This window comes from Mytilus californianus, unplaced genomic scaffold (genome assembly GCF_021869535.1).
Source record: "Mytilus californianus isolate M0D057914Y unplaced genomic scaffold, xbMytCali1.0.p SCAF_15, whole genome shotgun sequence".
NCBI classification, from domain to species: Eukaryota; Metazoa; Mollusca; class Bivalvia; order Mytilida; family Mytilidae; genus Mytilus; species Mytilus californianus.
In genome coordinates this window covers 10,691,421-10,715,642 of record NW_026262637.1, presented here as the reverse complement: position 1 = coordinate 10,715,642, position 24,222 = coordinate 10,691,421, and the positions used below count along the sequence as shown (strand labels likewise).

The following is a 24,222-nucleotide window of genomic DNA, read 5'->3' as shown; positions in this document are numbered from 1 at the left end:
CTACAACCGTTCTAGATTAACAGAGGATTAAGTAAAAATGCACGTCAAAATGACGAATTGAGTGAACCTTGCCTCGAATTTGTTTAATTTCTCCTGAAATTGTTCACATGGTACGGAAAGAAAGGTACGGAAAGAAAGATATTGACTTGGAGATTGCAAAACTAGTCACTTTGAGCACCTCAATCCTTGTATTTCTGCGTATGGAACGAAAGAAATAGGTCATGTCAAAATGGAAGCACCCGGTTTTGTCAATGTTGTTTACTACACAATGACCCGGTTTTGTCTATGTATAGATCCCGGTTTTGTTTATTTTATGAAAAACTCTTACGTTAACACTGGTACCCTGAAACAAAAACATAAATTTACAAATAGCTGATCATGTGGGTTTTCAAACCAGATACCTCAATAAAGCGTGTGGCCAAGTTTGATTAAATTGTTAAAGAGGAGAAGATTTTTGTAAGATAATTGCCAAAAACGCAAAAAAATATATGGTAAAAAACGTAATTAAATGTCAATAATTCTTACAAGGATATCGACCAAGTCGACTTATTCGTATATATTGTCTTGCTGATCATTTTTGCTATATAACTTTTATATATTTCAAGATAATAGACGGAAATGGAAAAAAAGGAGAAATTTGTCATTCAATGACATTATATCAACTTCTATAAGAATTCGTGTGAGAGTTTTGATGTGTATGGACAAAAAGTAGAGCTCAACATTATGAACATATCTGCCCTTGTTAAATTTTCTCTAACTATAGCTGTTTTCAAATAATAGACAAAACTTGCATCCCCCTATGTTCTATTTTAAGCCATGTCAACCATCTTTGTTGACAAGCGGGGTCATTAAAAACTTTTTAAACTAGATACCCCAATGATGATGAAAAACAGTTAAACATAAGTTCGATAGACCTTTTAAAACCGACATAAGGTTGTGGATAATGTTTGTTAAATGTATTGTAGCCCAGTAATTTCAGAGGAGAAGATTATGTAAAAAATTAACGGAAAACGACGGACGACGGGGGCCAAGTGATGAACAAAGCTCACTTTTTCCTTGGGGTCAGGTGAGCTAAAACCAACCAAGAATTCCATACAAGATTGCACCGTTCTTGAATTAAAAAAAGTCTAACATTTCATCATTAAGGCTTACACGAACGAGATAAACAAATCAGACATGGCAAAACAACGTCAACTACGTATTATTAATACAGGAGTGACTGTACGCACTGACATGTCGCGACTGCTGGAAAGATCGTTATCGAACTTATTGTGAAGGTCTGTAAGATAAACAATTTAATAAAAGTATCTCATAAAATGAACATTGCTCATGGAACCATAAAAAAGTCAAGGTCTGATGAAACCTGCAAGACGGACATGAACACATTACAATAACTAAAACCAACAAAAAAAAAACCTTTACATTTACCAATTAATCAAGAAAATAAGTTCAAGGTCACTTAAATAGTCATGTGCGCCATACGAGCAAACATAGTTGACCTATTACTTATGGTATTAGAGATACTGACTTGAACACGAAATGTTAATCTTGATCATAGATATCAACCATTATCAGCTATTCATTTTGTTAGGAAATCGCTGAACCATGAAAATAAGGTCAAGGGCAATGTACATATGATGGATAGAAACATCGTTCAGTGGCGGATCCAGAAATTTTCATAAGGGGGGCCATTGACTGCCTAAGAGGGGGCCGCTCCAGTCATGCTTCAGTGATTCTCTAAATAATCAACCAAATTTTTTCCACAAAAAAAGGGGGGGGGGGGGGGCTCCCTGAAAAAATCTCTAAATCCGCCTCTGTCGTTACATAAAAGATCTGTGTGCGAGGTATGTTGCAGTCAGGCCTTCTAACTTCTGACATATGAAGCTTCATACAAATAGTTCAAGCCTCCACGAATTTGCATTCCTTGGTCTCGCATTCCGACAATTCCAAAACATCAATGTGAATTTTTAGAACAAACATGATAATCCTATTCACATACATCCAATTTCCCTGCTTTCTTATTTGTTATAAAAATACACGCCCCCATCCCACCTTTGATGGCCAAAAAAATTAAATCTTTTTATTACGATTTTTTTTAGCATAATTCGTCCAAAACATTTCGCTTTGCTACGCTACGCTCTGTGGTATGTAAGCTTTTTGAATTACGCCCACTTTGGAAAAAAACCTGAATCCGTCCCTATATATTGTCAATGATATATTGACCAACGTCAATGTACGATAATCATAACACAATGGAGAGATAACAGAACCGTTTATTTATACAACTTTTAATAAACTAATCATTATAGCATTTTCTCGATGGCCTGAGACTATTATAATACTAATTTATACTTTGTATTATAGTTACAATTAGGGATAGATAGATTTGATTTTTAATGCATAATTATTATAATCCTTTTCTCATCATAAACATGCTTTTTCTATGGCGATTCTACAAGCATATATATATGCCTTATAATGAACATTTAGCCTTAAGAAAATTTATTTTAAACGATCATAGGAAATATTACACCCCTAGGTAGATTGGATTATTTATAAAGATAACCATCCTGTCGTGCAAGAAAATCACATAGCAAATGTGCGTCCTTTAATTTTTAAGACCATAAACTCTAATTTTAAGTTTAAACACTAAAATTTACATAATTCATATTAAAAAAACGTATAGAGAGCTTAAAACTCAATTTGCGGTTTAACCTTCATTTCTATCTATTTCGCAGTTAGAGAATTTTTTTTAATGCAAAGCAAAATTATAATTATTTTTGTTCCAATAAAGTAGGAATTCAAGTGTTTACAGATTCAAATAAATAACAGGTTGTCCTCAGTAAGAAATCGTTTTCCAACCAGCCACCAAACTCCTTTGAATTGCTGTAGTTCAATTATGTTATGCGATTATGCATTTTTTTTTCTTTGACAAAACTGGGTTCTGCCTTGTGAAGTCTAGGACAAAACCGGGTTGTACACCTTGACCAAACCGGGTTGTACACATTGACCAAACCGGGTGCTTCCAATTTGACATGACCCATTTCTTTCGTTTCATACGCAGAAATACAAGGATTGAGGTGCTCAAAGTGACTAGTTTTGCAATCTCCAAGTCAATATATTTCATTCCGTACCTTTCTTTCCGTACCATGTGAACAATTTCAGGAAAAATTAAACAAATTCGAGGCAAGGTTCACTCAATTCGTCATTTTGACGTGCGATATCATAAAGATAACAAATAAATAAACAGAAAACTACCTTTTCTCTGTCTATTGATGTTCCGTCACCGTGCCGGATATTAGATACAATCGAGTCCAAACAGTTTTTGCCGGGATAGTTTAGACACAGTGGATACGATGTATCTGTGTCTCAACTCATTAGCAAGACGGCTTAATTTGTAGATACCAAAATTACTGTTTAATTAGTAATTTTACTATTTGTTTCCTATTCCTGTTTGTGATATGTTGACTGATCGTTGATTCGTATGGCAGGTAATGTCAGGAGACGCTTACCCTGCCAACGTATCCGGTCTCGCTCTTTTCGAAGTACATGGGATTCTCTCGGTTTTTATTGGTTAACTTGCTTTTTTTCTCTTCTCAATCGATTTACGATATTTGAACAACTGTTGAATAACGATTGACTACTGCCTTAATTTAATGCAAGAAAAAAGTTGTGACAAATTGCAAATCATTTAAGGTAAGCGGTAATGGAAGCTTTTTCTACAGTTCCTCAATCTAATTGTCCATATCGCACCAGGTCATATGGAGATAATGCGATTCCCTCAGTATTTTGTTTGTCACCCTGATTTCTATTTTCCTGGTCAGTAACGAGAATAGATGTTAACTACGGTTGCCTAAAATTGTACTTTTAATTATGTGTGATTGTTTTCAAGTCAGAAACATTTTCACTTTTGTAGGGTGATTTTTGGGATTTCCTTTTGAAAGATGACATTTTCCTTAATTTTGAGATTCAACAGACCTCCTTGTGATTAGGGGTCCTCGAAGTGAAAATTGCAATTTCCTTACATCAAATTTCTTTATAAATTGAAATATGAAACAGATTTTGCTGTGTAACATATTTGTTTTTCATTCATTATTTTGTACATAAATTAGGCCGTTAGTTTTCTCGTTTGAATTGTTTAAAATTTGTTTTCGGGGCCTTTGATAGCTGACTATGCGGTATGGGCTTTGCTCATTGTTGAAGGCCGTACGGTGACATATAGTTGTTAATTTCTGTGTCATTTGGTCTCTTGTGGAGAGTTTCTTATTTCTATATTGAAAGTTGTTTCAGCACTTTAAAGCAATGCAACTATCGTGATAGATTACCTAAACAATGTGACCTGTTATATATTCCTGCCGTGAGACGTGTTCATGGCAATATATGGGTGAGATTTTTTATTCGAAATTATTTCACAGGCCTTGGTTCAGTATTAAGTAAAACTTCGTATTGTCTGTGTAGAAAAGTAGTGCTTTGAAAAAAATTAAAGTAACTCGCCAGTAGTTTTAATTTTAAAATATGAACAAAACGACTCCTGCTTCTTACAATTGACGTTCAAAATTAAAATCCCTATGTTTTTCGTTAAAATTATTGTGTTTATACAAGAGTTATACAATCTGTGATAGAATTACTTGGCTTAAGTCTTGGTGGTTGTTTTGAATGCATTTCAGCAATGTGTTCAATGAAAAAGGTTTTACAACGGGATCAGAAGAAATTTCCAGCTAGCTAAAACAAAAATGGGTTCCATCAAAGGGAGAAATTTCAATCTCATTATTAGAAAATTGAGTTTTGCATTTCCAGTACAGTTTACTTAAACCGTTGATTAGGCCATTGTCACCAAGTTGCATATATCCCTTTCACGTTTTGAAACAATACTTTCCAACATTTGCTTTTTAGGAAACATCTGTAAAGAAATGATTTGATTGTTTTTGTGTGTGTGATCAAGTCAGATAGAGCAGCTCATAGCATTTGCGGTGGAAAAAGGAGCATTGAGCATTGAGCCCTTAATTGCTTCAATATTGAATATATAAAGTAACTTGAACTTAGCATGACGTGTATGTATGTTTTTAAATGATTCATTGGAACGATTTTTAACTGACAATCATGTACACTCCTACTGTAATGTTTTCTGCATACAGATTAGAACAGTTATAAATATATATATATATATATATATATATATATATATATATATATATATATATATATATATATATATATATATATATATATATATAGCTAATAACGTAAATGGTGCCATTTTACTTCACCAGATGCGCATACCGACAATTAATGTCTTTTAGAGATGATATAACCTGTACAAAATTCTGTGGAGTTTGACTGTTTTGAGAATTTACTTGATATATTTGGAGTAGTCAAACAAATTATTTTCATGTGTAGCGAACAAGACTTCCGAAATCTGATCCAGATATAACGCATTATTTTATAGGTGTGGGAATTTTTCTTTTGCGAGATGAAACATTCAACGTCATAAAAACGATTTTTAAAGAAATGCACATTTTAAAGCAGATCTATCTACATTTCAAGTCTCTAATATACGTATCATCAAGACTTAACAAAATAGATTTCGTGTGCTAGACCAAACCTGTCGGCAGGATCCTCCTAAAGTTTTATTATGAAAGGTTACAGACATTAGTTTTATTGAAATTTCTTATAATTGAGAGTTAAGTTTTGCACGAAACCTTTGAATAGTTTTCATACATTAGTTTATAACTGATTTTTAAAATGTTTATCAGGCAGTAGCTTTTACCTGTGAATAATTTTCACAGAGAATGGAAAATATCTTGTCTCGTTTATTATGTTTTTTTTTAATTTTATTATGTGTAATGTTTCAAAATAAAAAAAATTATTTAATTTGATAAAAAGACACGTGAGAAAGTTATTTAGATTTTTTTTATCAAAGTTTTATTTTCCCGATTAGGCCCCCCCAAAAAAAACATTTTTGCGAAATGTGATAAAATTGTTCGGATTTCAAGCAATATAAGGCCTAGGAAACATAGAGCACAGCAGTCGACAAACTAAATATGCAAGTCAGATATGTAAAATGTTATATAACAAACAGTATGTTGAAGATTTGTTTTGTCGACGCATGCGCTGTATGTTTCCTGTCCAAAAAAGCAATGGAATTTTACCCATTTTCATTGACCTTTCTTGAAAAATCGAAATGAGTGTTATTCTTGACGTCATGAATAGAACGCAAGTACGTAAAATAAGTGTGGTCGTTCTAGCATTTTCACGGCATTTTCATTCGAGTGTTTAAAAGTCATAATCAAGTACTAAGAGGTAATGGAACAAGATGTTATTTATATATTTTCCCCTTTTCGACAGATTCTTGAAAGTGAAAAATAAAACTTCTATAATATGTGTTTCTTTTTCATCTAACTATTATATATACTAAATGTAATAGATGTACGGATCTGACTAAAATTAAATAGGAAAAAGATGGGCGAAAGATACCAAAGGGATATTCAAACTCATAAGTCGAAAATAAACTGACAACGTAATGGCTAAAAAGAAAAAGACAAACTGACAAACAAAAGTACAAAAAACACAACATAGAAAAACGAAAGACTGAGCAACACTTACCCCACCAAAAATGACACTAAAGTATTTATCAGTATATCGATATCCTGTTTAAGTGTTATTTCATTTGAAGCATTTTATGTATTGTATATATATCATTCCTTCAATATGTGTACTAGACTTTTAATGATATGCTTCGGGATAATTACTACATTATTTTTTTCGCCAAGATTTCTACGATCCGGATTCTGCTCTAAACGTGTTACTGAATAGTTCGTATGACTACATAACAGGTAGGAGATTTTCATATGCTTATATACAGAAAAATATATCAATTGTATCCAGGAAAAACGTTTTGGACGCACGAAATCAATAAGGATTTATGAAAACAACAAACAAACAACAGCATGACCGACAAAAAAGTGATCAAACGATTTTACGCTTACAGTTGTTTACAAGTAATAAAATTTAAAAGTTATTGCGTTTCACAAAACTATTAGGTAAATTAAGATCATAGTAATTTACCGATGTTCGAATCTCAAATTGATTATATTAAGAAGAGACAAATCAAATTAACAATCAATGGGTGAATGGCATGAAATCCAAAAAGAGTGATTCCGGATGGAAAGACAGGGTAACCGTCTCCTGCGGTGCATGCATCACCCGCCATGCGAATTCCGGCGCCGGACGTTTGCGCTTTTTGATACGACAGTCGCGCGTTTTTAATGGACATTTGCGCTTTTTAAAACAGGACGTTTACGCTTTTTCTATAGGACATTTGCGCTTTATCAACATTCCATTTGAGTTATCATTGTTCAAAGGTTAAAAAAAATCATTTAATATCAAATACACATTTCATTCATATATTTATTAACACCTAAATGACTTATTTCGCCATCATTCTTGTGTCATCTGAAAACGACTGAACACTTCAAGAGGGCGGATGAAAATAAATTTCTTAAAACATCCAATATTCTTTTAAGAAGTCAACATGAAGAGTAGGTGGTTTAAAAAAATCAAAATTCGGTCTTCACAAGTTGTAATATTCTTAGATATAAGCTCCTAAAAAAATTAGGGGAAAACTTTAAATGTTCCATTCATATAAATTTCGTTTTCTGTATCGTTTACTCGAATACATTTTAGTCTGATTTTTACTTTTGTATGGGAGGAATTCCACGAATATGTGAACGTCTTACCATGACTTTAATAAATTTGTTTAGATAACAGGTAAACTGTCGTAGGCAAGAAGCGCAAATGTCCGGTCAATTTTGTCCAGGTGTATCAAAGTTTAAAGCGCAAATGTCCATAGTATTTTGAGCGCAAATATCATTTCGTGTTACAGGTAAAAAAGCGCAAACAACTCGCGCTTACGAATCCATACTCAATCAAAATGTCATAATTGGGAATAAGAGACCATACGTAAAATTACAGATCAGCCGACTTTACTATGTATATAAAGATATAAGACAGCATAAAAAACCTGTCGCTAGTAAAATCAATAATGTAAAATAGAAAAAAAAAATAAAATATAAGATTTACAATATATAATATTGATCAAACTATAAAAATTAATTTAAGTTTAAGTATTCCAGAAACACTTTTGGTACCACAAGTGTTCCTTGTTGTATTATTCATACCAGAAGGTGTTATAAATAGCCGTGTTGTACAAAACAAAAACTATTCTGAAGAGAGAAAAGGATGGTGTGACTAGTGATGTGAATCAAATGTAGACAACAATTTAAAATCAAAAGATCATTAGAAGAAAATCTCAATATAAACATGTATATAGAAAACCTGAATTATACGTTTGTCTAGAAATGCTCAATAATAGGCTAACGATAACTATATCGATTTACACGACTGCTCAAATGAAATGTCATAAAGTTAATGTTTAATGTTCGTCAACCCTTATATCCCTGGTTTATATTTAATTGAGAACTTAACTTATATACGTTATTATGATTCAAATTTAGTATGTATAGATTTGCAAATTTTGTCTCACGAAGATTATTATTGTAATAACCAAGTTTTGTTTTTACAGTAGGGACCGGTTCGGCTGGAGCTGTCATCGCCAACAGATTATCAGCGGACGACAATGCTACAGTACTATTACTTAAAGCGGGAGGTTCTGAATTTGACCACGATAACATAAAAGTTCTATTAGCTACACCTCTTCTTCAAGAGTCAGATATTGACTGGTCGTATTATACCGTTCCACAAAAGGCATCATGTAGGCAATGAAAGAACAGATAAATCCTCCTCCTCCTCCTCTTCCTCCTCACCATCATCATCGTCGTTTTCGTGGTCGTCGTGGTCGTCATCATCATCGTCGTCGTCTAGTCTAGTAAAATATGGCATATCCAACTGTTTAAATAACTATCGTATTCATAGTTATCAATTCGTCTATATCAAATGAGGATAAGTTTAAGAACATCTGACTTAATTACCATTTTGTTTTATTTTCCAGAGAAGTTATTGGCCACGTGGCCGAGTATTAAGTGGAACTAGCAGCATAAATCACATGGTTTATATAAGAGGAAGTCGCTATGACTATGATCAATGGGAAAAAGAGGTTGCTGTTGGATGGGGTTATACAGACGTTACTCCATACTTCCTGAAAATAGAAGATATGAAAATTGTTCAACTGTCTAATTCTAGTAAGTATTATTATACTTTCGTTAGGGATATTCGTTGATCTTCCTGTAAAATTGTAAATTATACATCATTTTAAAAAAACGTCCAATTGCCCGCTTGTGAGCATGGCTGGTGTCAATACTACTTGTTCTACTGGTCAATCCATAGTATTTTCAATTGAGTAAGCGGAGTTTTGAATTGAGCAGAACAGCTGTTGTTGATAGTTTGTGTTCGACCAGTCAATCAATTGTACAATGTTTATTCACGGTAGTAAGCGGAGCTCATAGTGCAAAAATGGTCAACATCCTAAAAACGCTTTATGGTCGGAATTCTCAAAACGTTTTATAAAAGGAATAGCTGAAGGACAATCAATAGGAAGCGAAAAAAAAACATTTCATCCCTTTTTAAGATTTTGAAGATTGTTTCAATGGTTCATCCTAAAGTATACATTATGAATATTTTGAGATTGTTTCAAACTGCTTGATTTATTTAGAAATTAACAGTCAGTTTGATAATGAAAATACTATTGTGTTTAGATTTTACTATGCGAAATAGAAACCTATGTTGAAAACTCAATCAATTCTAAACACAGTATCATTCTGAAATTTTGTTTTAGGACGCATTTAGCGGTAATATTGAAATAAACAGTAACTTTTTAGTTTTCATAGTATAATATCATAAACTTCACGGGTAGTAATGTCGTCATATCGAGGAGCATTTAGTTCAGTGATTTTGTCATAGTTTGGTTAAGTTGGTCATAGTTTAGTTAGGTTACTTCCCCGAACGATTGCCTCAGTTCTTTTCAAGTGAGCAAATAAAAAGCAATAATATTAATAATAATAAGATGTTTCAATCTATATTGTAAGTCAAGCGATCCACATTGGAATTGTTATTTTTAAGACATTAACGCAGGGTAACTAAAATATAGAAATTGATATGGTTTGGTTAAGCGATAGACATTTTTCAGTTAAGTTTCTAGAAATTCGTCATGGTTTTGATCAAATTTGTCATGGTTTAGATCCAATCAATACATATTTGTTTATCTTTATATTGTTAGTTTGTTTGAAGCCGCTTGTGATTCACAATTTATTAATTGACTAAAAAGAAAAAAAGCTTTTACTGTATATGAGGTTGTTTTTCGTTTGTTGTTTTTTACACAAATCAGGCATTTGATTTTCTCATTTGAATGGTTTTACATTTTATTAGACGCCTTTTATAGCTTGCTATAGGGTATAGGTTTTCCTCATTCTTGAAAGCCATACAACTGCATATAGTTGCTTACATCTCCTTTGAATTATTGCCCTTTAATAATGACTATTGTTACCATTTTTGTTTTTTTGTTTGCCTTACTTAATAAAATTATAATAAATAAATATTCTCTTTAAATCACAAAAATGATCAGCAAGGCAAGATATACTAACAAATCAAATTTTGCTGATATAGGTAGTAGAATGTCACTCTTTATAGGAGTGATTGCCCTAAAATGAGGATTTTGTTTACCCTCTTTTGTGTTTTGATCAAAAACTAAAGAAGATAGAGAGAAACTAAACAAATTAAATGATCAGCAATATAAGATCAACAAAACAGAGATTTTTGTCAACAATTCTATTCTCATCTACAATGTTGGAGAGTGTCCTTTGTTAAATTTGCACATAGACCAAAGTGAGCGACACAGGCTCTTTACAGCCTCTAGTTTTTAATTCCAAATGAAACAATTTTAAAAGAAATTACCATTGAAACGCAGTAATATATTACCATCGTGATTACTTTATTAATGCGTATTCTATAACCGTTACGCTAATATCTTAAATTTACTGTTAACGACTTATTTTCTAGAGGAACTTCTTTTCCGCGAGTAGAAAATCAACGTTAATATGTGAAACTTGGATCTGATTGTATATGAACAAAACAAGAACAATAGAAGATGGCGAAATCATATATTGTCGCGAAATAGGGTAGAAAAGGTTGTAGTCCAAATAATTATGAAATTGCCGTTCCATACCATCATTGTCATGAAAATTGTTTTGACGAATATTGTGAAAATAATGGTATAAAGTTCGAGATTGCATGTTAGTTACGTACGGTGTTCCTGTTGTTCATTTGTTTTCCTCTTATAGTTGATGTGTTTCCCTCGGTTTTGGTTTGTAACCCGGATTTTGTTTTCTCTCAATCGATTTATGACTTTTGAACACCGGTATACTACTGTTGCCTTTAATTGTGAAACATAAAAGTGCTTGTAAAAATAAAAATGTTGAAAAGTACAGTTTACATATTAAAAAAAAAGTCAATGTAACATTTATGCTACCATTTATAACATGAATCGCCAAAACTACCACACAGTACAACAGACCACATTAACTACCAACATGCAATTACTCCAAAATAACCCAGATATACCCCCCCCCCCCCCCCCAAAAAAAAAAAAGAAAAAAAATAGATCACAACAAATGACTTGGTACATAGACAAAATGGGGTTATTGACAGATAATTTTGGTTCTAGGTTATTGTTACTATTTTTCTTTTCTTTTTAGTGATTCAACATGTTTTTCTATGTCAATCATGCTTAATCCTCCGTTTGTATAATTTGAACAAACAACAAATCTTTTAAACTTTTCTCGTTTATCATTCCAGATAAAGTTAGATATTACTTTTTTTTGAATTTTGTTACTCTTCATTGATATTGACTACTGATGCTAAAAAGGATAAATTTGGAACTATCAAAGACTTTACAACAACTATTCTAACTCACATTGTAAGCTTTTGTTTAGACAAATCTTTGAGCATTTTCCACAGATTTAGCTAGTTGTTTTTCTACGTTTAGTTTTTCACAATCAATCTTATTATAAACAAAGTATACTCCTAAGTATTTTATTGGTTTTGTTGACCAATTTATATTTTGATATTAATCTAGACTACTTTTCAGTTTTTCTAGCCAAGTACATACAGTTTATTTATGTTCAGTGTAATACTAGATAACGAACCAAGTATCTCTATTATATTCAAGGCCATTATAATGTCTTGCTTAGATTTAAGAAAAAATGTTGTGTCATTTGCATGATCTGCTAGCCGACTTAATTTTCAGTATTTTTCAAAGAATTTGTGTATACAGTGACTACAATATTTTGAGTTGGTTTCAATTTCAAGCTTCTTTTGTATATATGTCCTTTTTTTGTCATGTTGGTTTTGAATATTTGTAGGAAAGTTTTTTTTACGTTTTGCAAATCACCAAGTAAACCATCGTCTCGTGTAAAAAAACTCAACTTAACGTATGCAAGTCTCTATTGCCTGTATATTTCGACCGAGTTTTTCACTCAATGAGAGGCTTCCCAGAAATCAATTGTTTTGATTTTTTAATATTCAGACTTCAGGATTTATTGCAAACAAGAATAACTATCGTTTCTAATGGCGGAATTTGCACTACCCCTGTTGAAAGGTTAACAAAAATAATGTTCAAAGGTTTTGTGCAGATAACAGAATTTTCATCATGAAAGCCGAAGTTTGTCGGGACCATCGATTAACGGAGTTTTGCAGTCAGGTGACAAGCAATACAATGCCCATACCATAAATCAAAACATTGTATTTATTGTATTTTATTCTAATCGTGTAAACGAATCTTTCCTAACTGTTTATTGCTCTTTTTTCTTTCTATAACTGAAACAATAAAAAAAATCAAATAAATGTTCTATCAAAATAGGTAATGTTCTCGAAAATTTTTCTTTTTCATATGTCTGAAAGGTCCATCTTAGAATGTGGAATTTTCACATCTATTTATTGACATTTTAAAACAGATATGATAAATGCTATTTAAAATTGATTGAAAAATGTCAAACGAACTATAGTTTATGATAACATTTTGTGAGGGAATTCGATGTTTGCTATTCCACGGTGAATTTCAAATCACTTTATGACCATACCACTATACCAATCAGAATGATTTTTTTGCAGTGTTTTACGAATTGATTGAACTTTGTATCCATGTATTATTTGTGAAACATTTAATGGTTTAAAAGGGCGAATTTTATGTGTAAAGTCAATAATTATGTAGACTTTTGAAGCCCAAACTTTCCATTGCCTTAAAAACGCAAATGAAAGATATAAAACTACACCAATACAGAACGACATGTTTTAGAGATTATAGCAAAACATTTGGTTGACAAATTTTTATTCGTTATTGCAAAAGATGAACGTAAAATATGTCATTTTTTCCCTACCCAGTTTACCGTTATTACTTATTATGATGTTGACCGGGCATTGCTATTGAATCTAACGCAAATTGATTGGTTTAAATTATTATTAGTTTACCATCAAACTGTTTATTGTTCTCATACACGTATATTGAGTAAACCAGAACGTGCATGAATATTTACAGTAACTTTAATGACCTTCAAACTGACCACTGGACGAATAGATATTATTTTTTATCAATGAAACTAAAGGTATGAAAGGTAAGAATTGCCACTTCTTATATTTTCACACAATTTTCCACATAATTATAGAGAAGATAAATTTCTTTTAATAGCCTATTCCGGAGAAAAAAAAAGGGAAAGTTTACAAATCAGACGTTTTATTCCATTAAACAAGTCATATTTCGAAAAGAAATGCCGGAATACATTTTACACACGGCTACGCCAGGTAAATTATTGTTTATCATAACAAAAAAAAACTTTTTTCAGTCTCAGTATAATGTAGTAAGTACAATTAATCCCAAACAAAAGTAGTCAGTAAATAAAGTTAAAATATGTCCGATCTGCCTATTTTTGGACAGTAAAATTCAATACTATCGTTTGAAGGTCAATTTTGTCTACATCACAAAATCGTGTTAGGCACTATAATAGTTGGTAAACAAAGTGTTAGCTTGCTGTATCATAAAGACAAAGGGAAGATACATAGAAAACATTAAGTAAGTACCTACCGCTGACAAACAAATTTGTAGTTTTCCTTGCAGGAAATATCATGCCAAAAGTATCCATTATAGTTAATCCAAACCAAACAATTCTCTGCTGCTGCTCCGGCTGGTTCATGATTTTTAATATACCAGTGGTTATATGAATCGGCTTTCAATTCTCTATCCAAACCCACCTTCCTTCAGCAAACATATCTGTTCCACCCAACCAAACTCTGTTAGGTATACTGTGCATTAAGTAAATTAAAAAAAAAGTAGAAAAATAGGTTTGAAAGTTTGAAAAGTGATAAAGGAACACATGAAATATAGTAAACTGTTTGATAATAATTGTAAATTTTTAACCTCTTTGAGAATCGGAAATCTCAGATGATCCGATAAAAGGAAAATAACAATAATAAATCGGAGTAAACTAACAAAACATGATGATAAACTTGTATTCACTTTTCAGAGAAAAAGTCATAGTTTTTCTGAATGTTTATTTAACAGATTTAAGAACCTGTTTCAAAATCTCAACTATAATTAATGTAAACTCAGTACATAACATTCATGATCGTCAATACGTTATTTTGTTTAACTACGCTGGTGTAGTTCTGTATTGATGCCAGTAAACTCTTGCATTAAAATAATTATTAAGTAACTCTTTTTTCGTAAATGATAAATTTATTTAATAATCGCACAAAAAAAAAAAAAAGATTTATGTAGTGGGAAAAATTTATGCAGCCTGATAAATGTATATAATTGATAAAAAAAAATCTTTAGTCTTGCGTTTGTTTGTGTTGAATCGTCGGTAGACGATCTGGTATATTTAAATGTCTTGGTTGGTTGTTGTCTAAAGACTTTTATATCATATCTATTACTGTATTTTTTCCTTACTTTGAAAAAAAAAAACAACAGCAAAACGTAAAACTGATGTTAGCTGTTACCTGTTACAGTCTTCAGATGGAAAAATGTACTGAATTGTGTAGTTTCAGGTTTAGACAATACCTCTTTAACTTTATTGTTGAAATCTGCATACGACAATGATGAGAGGTTGATGAACACAGACTTACCTATCTAAAGTGAAATTTGTAAGAATCGTCTTTTTACACTAGTCATTTTGAGGCCCTTTATAGCTTGCTGTTCGGTGTGAGCCAAATCTCCGTGTTGAAGGCCGTGCTTTAACCTATGATTGTTTACTTTTTACACATTGTGAACTGGACGGAGAATTGTCTCATTGGCACTCATACCACATCTTCTTATTTCTTTCTAATATTAAAACAGAGGTTAATTTAAACGCGTGAACGCTCCGACCACTTAAGGTCAATTTACGACCATCGTCTATAGACTGAGGAGTATCGATATAATATGGGGGGGGGGGGGGGCCTCGGTGGCCGAGTGGTCTAAGTAGTTACTACTATAATCACTAGCCAGTCAACACTGAGGTTGTGAGTTCGAACCCCGCTCGTGCGGGTGCACTCGACTCCAATCTTAATTGACTAGGATTGTCGGTTTTCCTATCGAAGGTCGGTGGTTTTCTCGGGACACTCCGGCTTCCCCCACCAATAAAAACTGGCCGCCACGAAATAACCCAAAAGCGATGCTTAAATGTGGCGTTAAAACATCCAAAAATCGAAAAAATCAAAATCGATATAATATGCTTCTCTTAATCACTCAAATATATGAATAAAAGTAACAGAGACAAACTAAATAATCACCAACAACAACAATTTTTAAGGAAAAAACGTTTGATGTGAGTAAAGACATCTACTGACGGGGATCTAGGTTTGGGTCATACACATTTAGAAATGCCGCTTTTTTTTATTTTAATTAGCTCGCGATTTATAAGCTTAATTATTTATATCTTAATATAGCAAATCGAACCAAATGATTTTGAAATATTATTCTTGTTCATATCGCCTGTTGATTGCAATGGCACAAAATATGCCCAGTATAAATATAGAGAATTGAACTTACCGTTTGTCATTGACTTGATAAATTTCATTTCATCAGAATTTGATACAGTTGTAAGAAAGCCGCCACGTGAATAACATACACTCTACAATTTGTAAGACAAATACACGTTTAGTATTGTCATTTTGTTTAACATTTTCTTCTGATCTTTTGGGTTTACTTGAAGTAATAAGATTGACAATTTCACTTAACTGTTATAAGATAAAATCTCTAAAAGCAGACCCGTGTAAGGAAAAGCTCGTTTAACTATTATGTCACAATATCTAACTATCGCTGAATACAATGGATTAGCCACAAAAAAATCATTGAACTTGCCTGGAAAAGAGAGGCAAACGATACCAAAGAGATATTCAAACTCGTAGGTCGAAAACAAACTGAAAATAAAATGGCAAAAAACGAAAAACGACGAAAATACAAACAGTACACAAAACACAACATAGAAAACGACAGACTGAACAACAGGCACCCCACCAAAAACCGCGGTTGATCTAAAGGTGCTCAGGAAGGGAAAGCAGATCCTGATCCACATGTAATATCCGTCGTGTTACTCCAATAAAACACGTTGATAAGTTATGTCAAGTGATTTGACATCACGCAAAAGCGAACTGGTAATTGAACCTGATATAATCCTAAGACCAAACGATAGACCATCGGTCATGTAAAATGTTTAACCCTGAAACTTATCTCAATGTGAAATTTTGAAATTGAAACAAGTTTTTCATGACAAAGGTTACAGGAGACTGTTACCGGTATAAACAACACAAACAAAAATTGAAACCACACAAAGAACAACACTTATAAATAAAGCAAAAGCAACATGAACCCCTTTAAAACAAAAAATACGGGTGATCTCAAGTGTTCTGGAAAGGTAGGCAGATCCTGCTCCACATGTGGAACTTGAGTGATGTTTTGATTTTATTTTGCCAAAAATATTGCCAATTAACTTAATATAGTATGATATGGTACCTGAGCTTCCATCCATGTCATGTGTTGATGGACCAGCATAAAGTCTTTATTTCGATACTTCACCCACATGTGGTCATTATGGCCGTCTGTAATAGAATATCATTATGAAAATAGTATTGTAATGCAATTTGTTTGTAACGATAAAGGAACTGTTTAGGGCTAAACTGTGCCACTTGTAATATGAAGTGTCGTAAAAAATCATATTCTGGCATTGACAGTCTTCATGCACTATTATTTTGAAATTGTCAAAAAAAAAAAAAAAAATAGGTCTGTGCGGAATATTTTCAACGTTTGTACATGTATGCCTTGAACTTCCAATAGTTCAAATTTCAGCTAAAATTATGTACTACCCCCCCCCCCCCCCCTCCCCCTCCCTTTACTTTTAGTCTTCTTGAGAATTAATTTTTCCACTCTTCAACAGATTTTGTACAGAAAAAATTCCCATCTTGTGACTATAAGAGATAAAACATGGAGATCATATTTGGGAATAGTTATCAAAGGTACCAGGATTATAATTTAATACGCCAGACGCGCGTTTCGTCTACATAAGACTCATCATTGACGCTCAGATCAAAATAGTTATAAAGCCAAACAAGTACAAAGTTGAAGAGCATTGAGGACCCAAAATTCCAAAAAGTTTTGCCAAATACGGCTAAGGTGATCTATTCCTGGAATAAGAAAATCCTTAGTTTTTCGAAAAATTCAAAGTTTTGTGAACAGGATATTTATAAAAATGGGAACAGTAGCTATAGGTAAACAAAACAAAATATATCTATGAAAAAGATATCAAAAAGAGACGTTGTTTTTAAATCAGTTGTATTTATAAAGTGCAACCCATAGTTTTTAACATTAATTATGACAATAAGATTTAATATTTTGAGTGCATGTTCCTGCCATTAATAATTCGCCGTACCAGACAGTTCTTCACAATGTGAAATTCCAATTCGAGTACACGAAACTGAACTACGTTTCGCCATTTTATCAAGTAATCTTCAATAAAGCAACGGAAAACAATTTAATGAATACGAATACGAAGACTTTTATAAATTCAATTAATGTTTCCGAGCATATTCATAGATTAATATTATTCATACAGTAATTTAAAGTTATATTACATTGAAAATAAGTGAGAATTCAATTTGTTCGCTAGCCAACTGGCCACCTATATACTGGTAAAATTCCCAAGTTGTGTGTCTATGAGATGAAAGATGGAGGTTATATCAGCCAGTCAACAAAACAAAATATCTTATATGTATTTACAAAGTGGAACCTATAGTTTTTAAATACCAATTATGACAATAAAATTTTATTTCTTGAGTTCATGTTCTGGCCATTTATAATTCGCCGTATCAGACTGTTAATCACAATATCAAATTCCATTGCTAGTACAAATAACTGAACATACGTTTCGCCATTATATTGATAATCTTCAATAAAGCTTTACAAAACAATTTAATTAAAACGAATACGAATATTTTATAAAATCCAAATAGGAGGCCCGTTTCCGAGTATATGCCACCTCTCGAAACAAAAACTGATTTTTATCAGCTATAGTTAGAGGAGGAGATATGGCGTCTGCGCAATGCTAAGCGGTGTTGTCGTAGAAGTGAGAAGTGAATAGTACTGGTTTCAGCAATTGTTAGGGAGGAAGTAAAGAATCAGATCTACTGCAACATCGTTAAGTTGATTTTCTAGGCACTTTATAAATATTATAAAGCCTGGTATTTCTCAATCATTATCAATCTGATGGACAAGGTATAATTTGCAGGTGTCACTACACATAGGCAGACATATATATATATATAAATAGTATTAATCATGCAGTAATTTTAAGTTATATCACATTGAAAATAAGTCAATAAATAACAATAGTCCATACAAGATGGTGTATAAAAATGAACAAAACCCAACCCTTTTTAATACATAGAACATAAGTTACATGCATATTTAGTTAATGAAATGAGACATCTCTCTTATTTCAAAACAAGTTCTAATAAATCTTTACACTGATGTGCGCCTTTGTTGTTTTGTCCTGGTTTATGTCCTAGTAGTGTTGACAGTGCTTTGGTAGCCACTTCATATCTTCATATTTTCCTGATATTTAATGACAAATTATCTCTATCTCTTTGTTTTAGGTTTTGTTTCTTCTCTTTCATTGTTTTTTCTTTGTGAAAATGGTAATCTTACAAAAAGTAAACGTATGAATACACTAGTAAATGAATTTTAGTCGTAAACATCACATTTGATGTTAACATCATCTGAAAAGTCTTGTAAAACGTTTTTGTTACGGAGACTACTATTTCAGTGGTACAGCCTTGGCATCAGAATACATTAGAGATTGTATTGCAAGAAGTGTATTCAAGAAATTAGAGAGACAGACAGGGGAGGCTTTGTTGTCAGTGATCACTAAGGGTTGATACGGTTTTATAGTACTTTGTGTTATTTGTTTTTACATTAACTTTATGATTGTACTTTAGTTTGTTTCAGAGTTTACTCCTTTAAAATGACAGGAATGTCAGTTTACACTGAGGGGAGTGTGTGGCAGAGTCATATTTGATGGTTAATCAAATATGATTAGTATTAGTTAAAATAGTTTGCTTATTATATTTGATACAGCTATGATTTTTAGTCTTAAGTATCCAGTTTCATAGTTTACTTTATTCGACCTCAGTCATTTCCCTATACTAATTCAGTTTTGAAGGGAAAGTTCTGGTCATTTTATTGGTCACTTATGAGTTCATATTGATTCCTTTTTTATCATTCAATTTTTTGTGACAGTATTGTGACTTACTTGTTTTATTTAGCCTTGGTGACATTTTGACAATATTTGATATACTTGACTTCTATTCGTGATTTTTCTGTCCCAGCGTAGGCGCCAAAATATAGCGGATGCCAAAGGATCAAATAACTGCATTGGTTTCTGTCTGGGGTTCTTCGTGATTGTATTCACACTGCATGTAATTATTAAACCCTACAGCATATATAACAATAATAAAAACACATTACATAGACAGCACATAACAACATAAAAAATAACTATATACAAAATATTTAAAGATAAAAATGATTTTACAACACCATTATTAGACCACGTTAATCTTACTGAGGATAACCTGTCAACTGATTAACTACAGACAGGAAAAGACTTTACCACATCTTACAGTGACATATTCCCGAAGAGCAACATTGATGTTGGTCACACTCACATGGTGAAACATCAAATAGACCTTGATGATTCAACACAATTTAAACAACATTAGAAAGGATTCCGCCATCTATGGATGAGGAGGTCATAGGTCACATCCATCAACTACATAAAGCTGGTATCATCAGGAAGTCGTTTAGTCTATACTAATCTAACTTAGTAATAGAACACAAGAAGGACAAAACTCCGAGACTATGTGTGGGTTTTCGCTCTCTCAACATTAAGACGAAAAAAGATGCCCCCGCTTGGACTCGCATAGAAGATATATTAGATTGTTTTGCAGGAAACCGATACTTTTCAGTGATCGACTTGAAATCTGGATATCATCAGATAGAGATAAAAGAAGAACACACGGAGAGGACAGCCTTTACAGTTGGTTAACTGGGATTATATGAGTATAACCGCATGACATTTAGACTCACCAACTCTCCAGCAACCTTCCACCGGTTGTACAAGACTGTCCCCATGATCTACACAAGAACATATGCTGCATATTTATTGATGATGTCATTATTTTTTCAAAGGCATATGAGAACATTGAGAACATTTGGATCAAGTCTTTGAAAAAATCAGAGAAGCTAATTTGAAGTTATCACCAGGAAAGGATGCTTTCTTTTAATCACGAGTGAAGTATGTAGGCCACATAGATTCTGACAAAGGTATAGAGACAGACCAAGCAAAGATAGATCTTATACGTATTTGGCTAACTCCAACAACACGGGAAAAAGTAAGGAGGTTTATTTGTTTCGCTGGATATTATCAAAGGTTTATCCATCACATCAGCCAGGTTGCGAGACCACTTACCGATTTGATGCCAACAACAAAAGCAAAGATGGGGAAAAAAATAAGACAGAAAGCTTTGTCAGAGAATTGATAAAGATAAAGCCCCAAACAACATCGTTTTTGTGTGTAAATATCATTACATAAACTGCTTGATAAATGAATTAGGTATTGACAATTCACTTGGAAACTCAACATATACCCTCACGACACTTACCAAAGAGGAAATCCTGGATAATCATAGGCCTGTTCTATGTTCCTTTGGAATTTCAACCAAAGATGAAGAACTGGATCTTCCATCACTGTATTGGATACCTAAACTACATAAGTGTCCTTACAAACAACGGTATATTGCTGGGTCTTCCAAGTGCTCCACGAAACCTCTTTCTAAATTATTAACATCTATTTTATCAGCAATCAAAGCCGGGCTCCAAAGTTATTGTGAAACTACCTATTCTAGAGGTGGCGTGAATCAGATGTGGATACTAAAAAATTCCAAAGATCTTTTAGAGTACATACAATCTAAGACTCTCTCAACTTGCAATAGTATTAAAACATTTGACTTTTCTACACTTTACACAAGTATTCCCCATTCCAAACTAAAAAACAAATTGAAAGAGTTGGTATTACTTTGTTTCATTAAAAAGAATGACGAACGTAGATAAAAGTATCTTGTCTTGGGGAGGGATAAATCCTACTCTGTAAAGAATTACTCTGACTCAAACAAAAATTTTTCTAACACTGACATTATCAAGATGCGTGATTTCTTGATTTCTTAATTTTCTTAATTTTGGGGTTCGTGTTGTTTAGTCTTTAGTGTTCTATGTTGTGTCATCTGTACTATCATTTGTCTGTTTGTCTTTTTATTTTTGGCCATGGCGTTGTCGGTTTGTTTTCGATCTATGAGTTTGACTGTCCCTCTGGTGTCTTTCGTCCCTCTCTTGAAAAAAGACCTGATTCAGCTCCAATACTAGTACTTGGCTATGTAGATCATTAGAAGTCATTTGAGTTGCATACAGCTGCTAGTTGTCTAGCAAAAGGAGCGATATTACATCAGGGACATGAAGGTCATCAACAGATTATTGCATATGTCAAGGATTGACTAAAGCCGATCGACATTATCCAGCTCACAAGATGGAGTTTCTAGCCTTGAGTTAAGGACAAGTTTCATGATTACCTCTATGGACATCCTTTCCGTGTACTTACAGATATCAACCCGCTTACATATGTATTGGTTATAATCGTTAGCTGTACATGTATATGATTTTGACATCACATATTGTCCAGGAAAGAACAACGCTGATGCAGATGCATAATCAAGATTACAAAATCAGATAAGGGAACAGTAATATCCAAGGATTCGACAAAGGCTATCTGCTGAGTCATATCAACACCGTTTGTTGATACATTAGAAGTAACACCTGATGTTTTGGATACAGCCAACATTGCAGATATAAGACAACATTGATTGGACATAGTTACATGTTTCATAAAAAAGAAAGGCCAACGTAGATATAAGATTATGTCTTAGATAGGGATAAATCCTATTTTGTAAAAAATCACTCTGATTCAAACAAAAAAATCTCTGAAACTGACGTACCAAGATGCTTGATTTCTTAATTGACAAAATATTTGTTACGTTTGGAGGACGTGTTTTTCAACAAACTATCGGCATTCACATGGGAACCAACTGTGTCCCTCTTTTTGCCGACTTGTTCCTTTATTCTTATGAAGCTGACTTCATACATGAGCTTCTTAGGAAGAAAGAAAAGAAGTTAGCAGTATCCTTTAACTTTAATTTCCGCTATAAAGATGATGTTCTCTCACTAAATTATTCAAAATTTGGTGACTATGTTGAACGCATCTATCCTATCGAACTAGAGATAAAGGATACAACATATAAAGTTAAATCTGCCTCATATCGTGAATTACATCTAGAAATTGACAACGAGGGTCGGTTGAAAACAAAACTTTACGACAAAAAAGATGGTTTTAGCTTCCCAATTGTGAACATTCCATTTCTGTGTAGCAACATTCCATTAGCGCCTGCATACGGAGTATATATATCCCAATTAATACTAAATTTCCGGGCTTGTATTTCCTATCATGATTTCTTTGATAGAGGGTTGCTGCTCACAAGGAAGCTAAATGATGAAGTTGAAATCATTCTTTCGTACATTTTATGGACGCCATCACGAGTTGGTTGACCGTTAAGGAATATAGGTTTCACAGATGATAGCGGATATGTTCCTAATGTCGTAACTACAACTCCGTTCCCATTTCACGAATGTGGGCTACCGAATTAGACAATTTACCGGATTTGTACTCACATGAGCAACACGACGGGTGCCACATGTGGAGCAGAATCTGCTTCCCTTCCGGAGCACCTGAGATTTCCCCCAGTTTTTGGTGGGGTTCGTGTTGCTAAGTCTTTAGTTTTCTATGTTGTGTTTTGTGTACTTTTTTTTTCTGTTTGTCTTTTTCTTTTAAGCCATGGTGTTGTCAGTTTATTTTCGATTTATGAGTTTGACTGTCCCTCTGGTATCTTTCGCCCATCTTTTACAGCAGTCAGATTCAACCCTCCCCTAACATGGGACAGTGGTGTAACAGCACAACATAAGAACAAACTTTAAAAATCAGTTAAAAAGGCTTAAATAAAGGCAACAGTAGTACATGTATACCGCTGTTCAAAAGTCATAAATTGATTGAAAGACAACAAATCCGGATTACAAACTAAAACCGAGGGAAACAAATCAACTATAAGAAGAAAACAACGGAACAACAGAAACACTGAAGTGTGTCTCACTCATCAGATCAACACAAGATCGATTCAAACAAAAACACCAAACAAAAACACAGACAGGACTTGGCAGGGTATATATTCATCCCTCATCCCTAATAACAACATAAAACATTAAGTACAGGTCTTAGAGTACTCGCAGTTACTGACAGCTAGTTCAAAGCCAATAAAAACTAAAACATCAATCATAGATATAAGAAGATGTGGTATGAGTGCAAATGAGAAAACTCTCCATCCAAGTCAAAATTTGTAAAAGTAAACCATTATAGGTCAAAGTACGGTCTACTACACATCAAATATCCAATGGATTTAGTGTAAAGACGTCAATATTCAGGGAAAACATGACATTGGGCAATGTCAAAATATAGGTATCGACAGATAGTAGCATCGTGAAGGTATATATGTGTAATATTTAGTATGGTTTTAATTTACTGATAACAAAAT

At 33.0% G+C, this 24,222-nt stretch overlaps 1 protein-coding gene across 1 annotated transcript in view; it reads right to left on the bottom strand.

Moving 5' to 3' along the window:
- Positions 1–19,983, bottom strand: part of LOC127725387 (perlucin-like protein) — a 54,945-nt gene extending 34,962 nt beyond the window's left edge. Inside the window, exons 1-3 of the mRNA XM_052232323.1 lie at positions 19,785–19,983; positions 16,994–17,079; positions 16,031–16,112 (exon numbers count right to left, since the gene is read on the bottom strand). Of these exons, the coding sequence (XP_052088283.1) occupies positions 16,031–16,112; positions 16,994–17,079; positions 19,785–19,809 (193 nt within the window). The 5' untranslated portion in view covers positions 19,810–19,983. The remainder of the gene's footprint in view (positions 1–16,030; positions 16,113–16,993; positions 17,080–19,784) is intronic.
- Between the last annotated feature and the right edge of the window lie 4,239 nt (positions 19,984–24,222).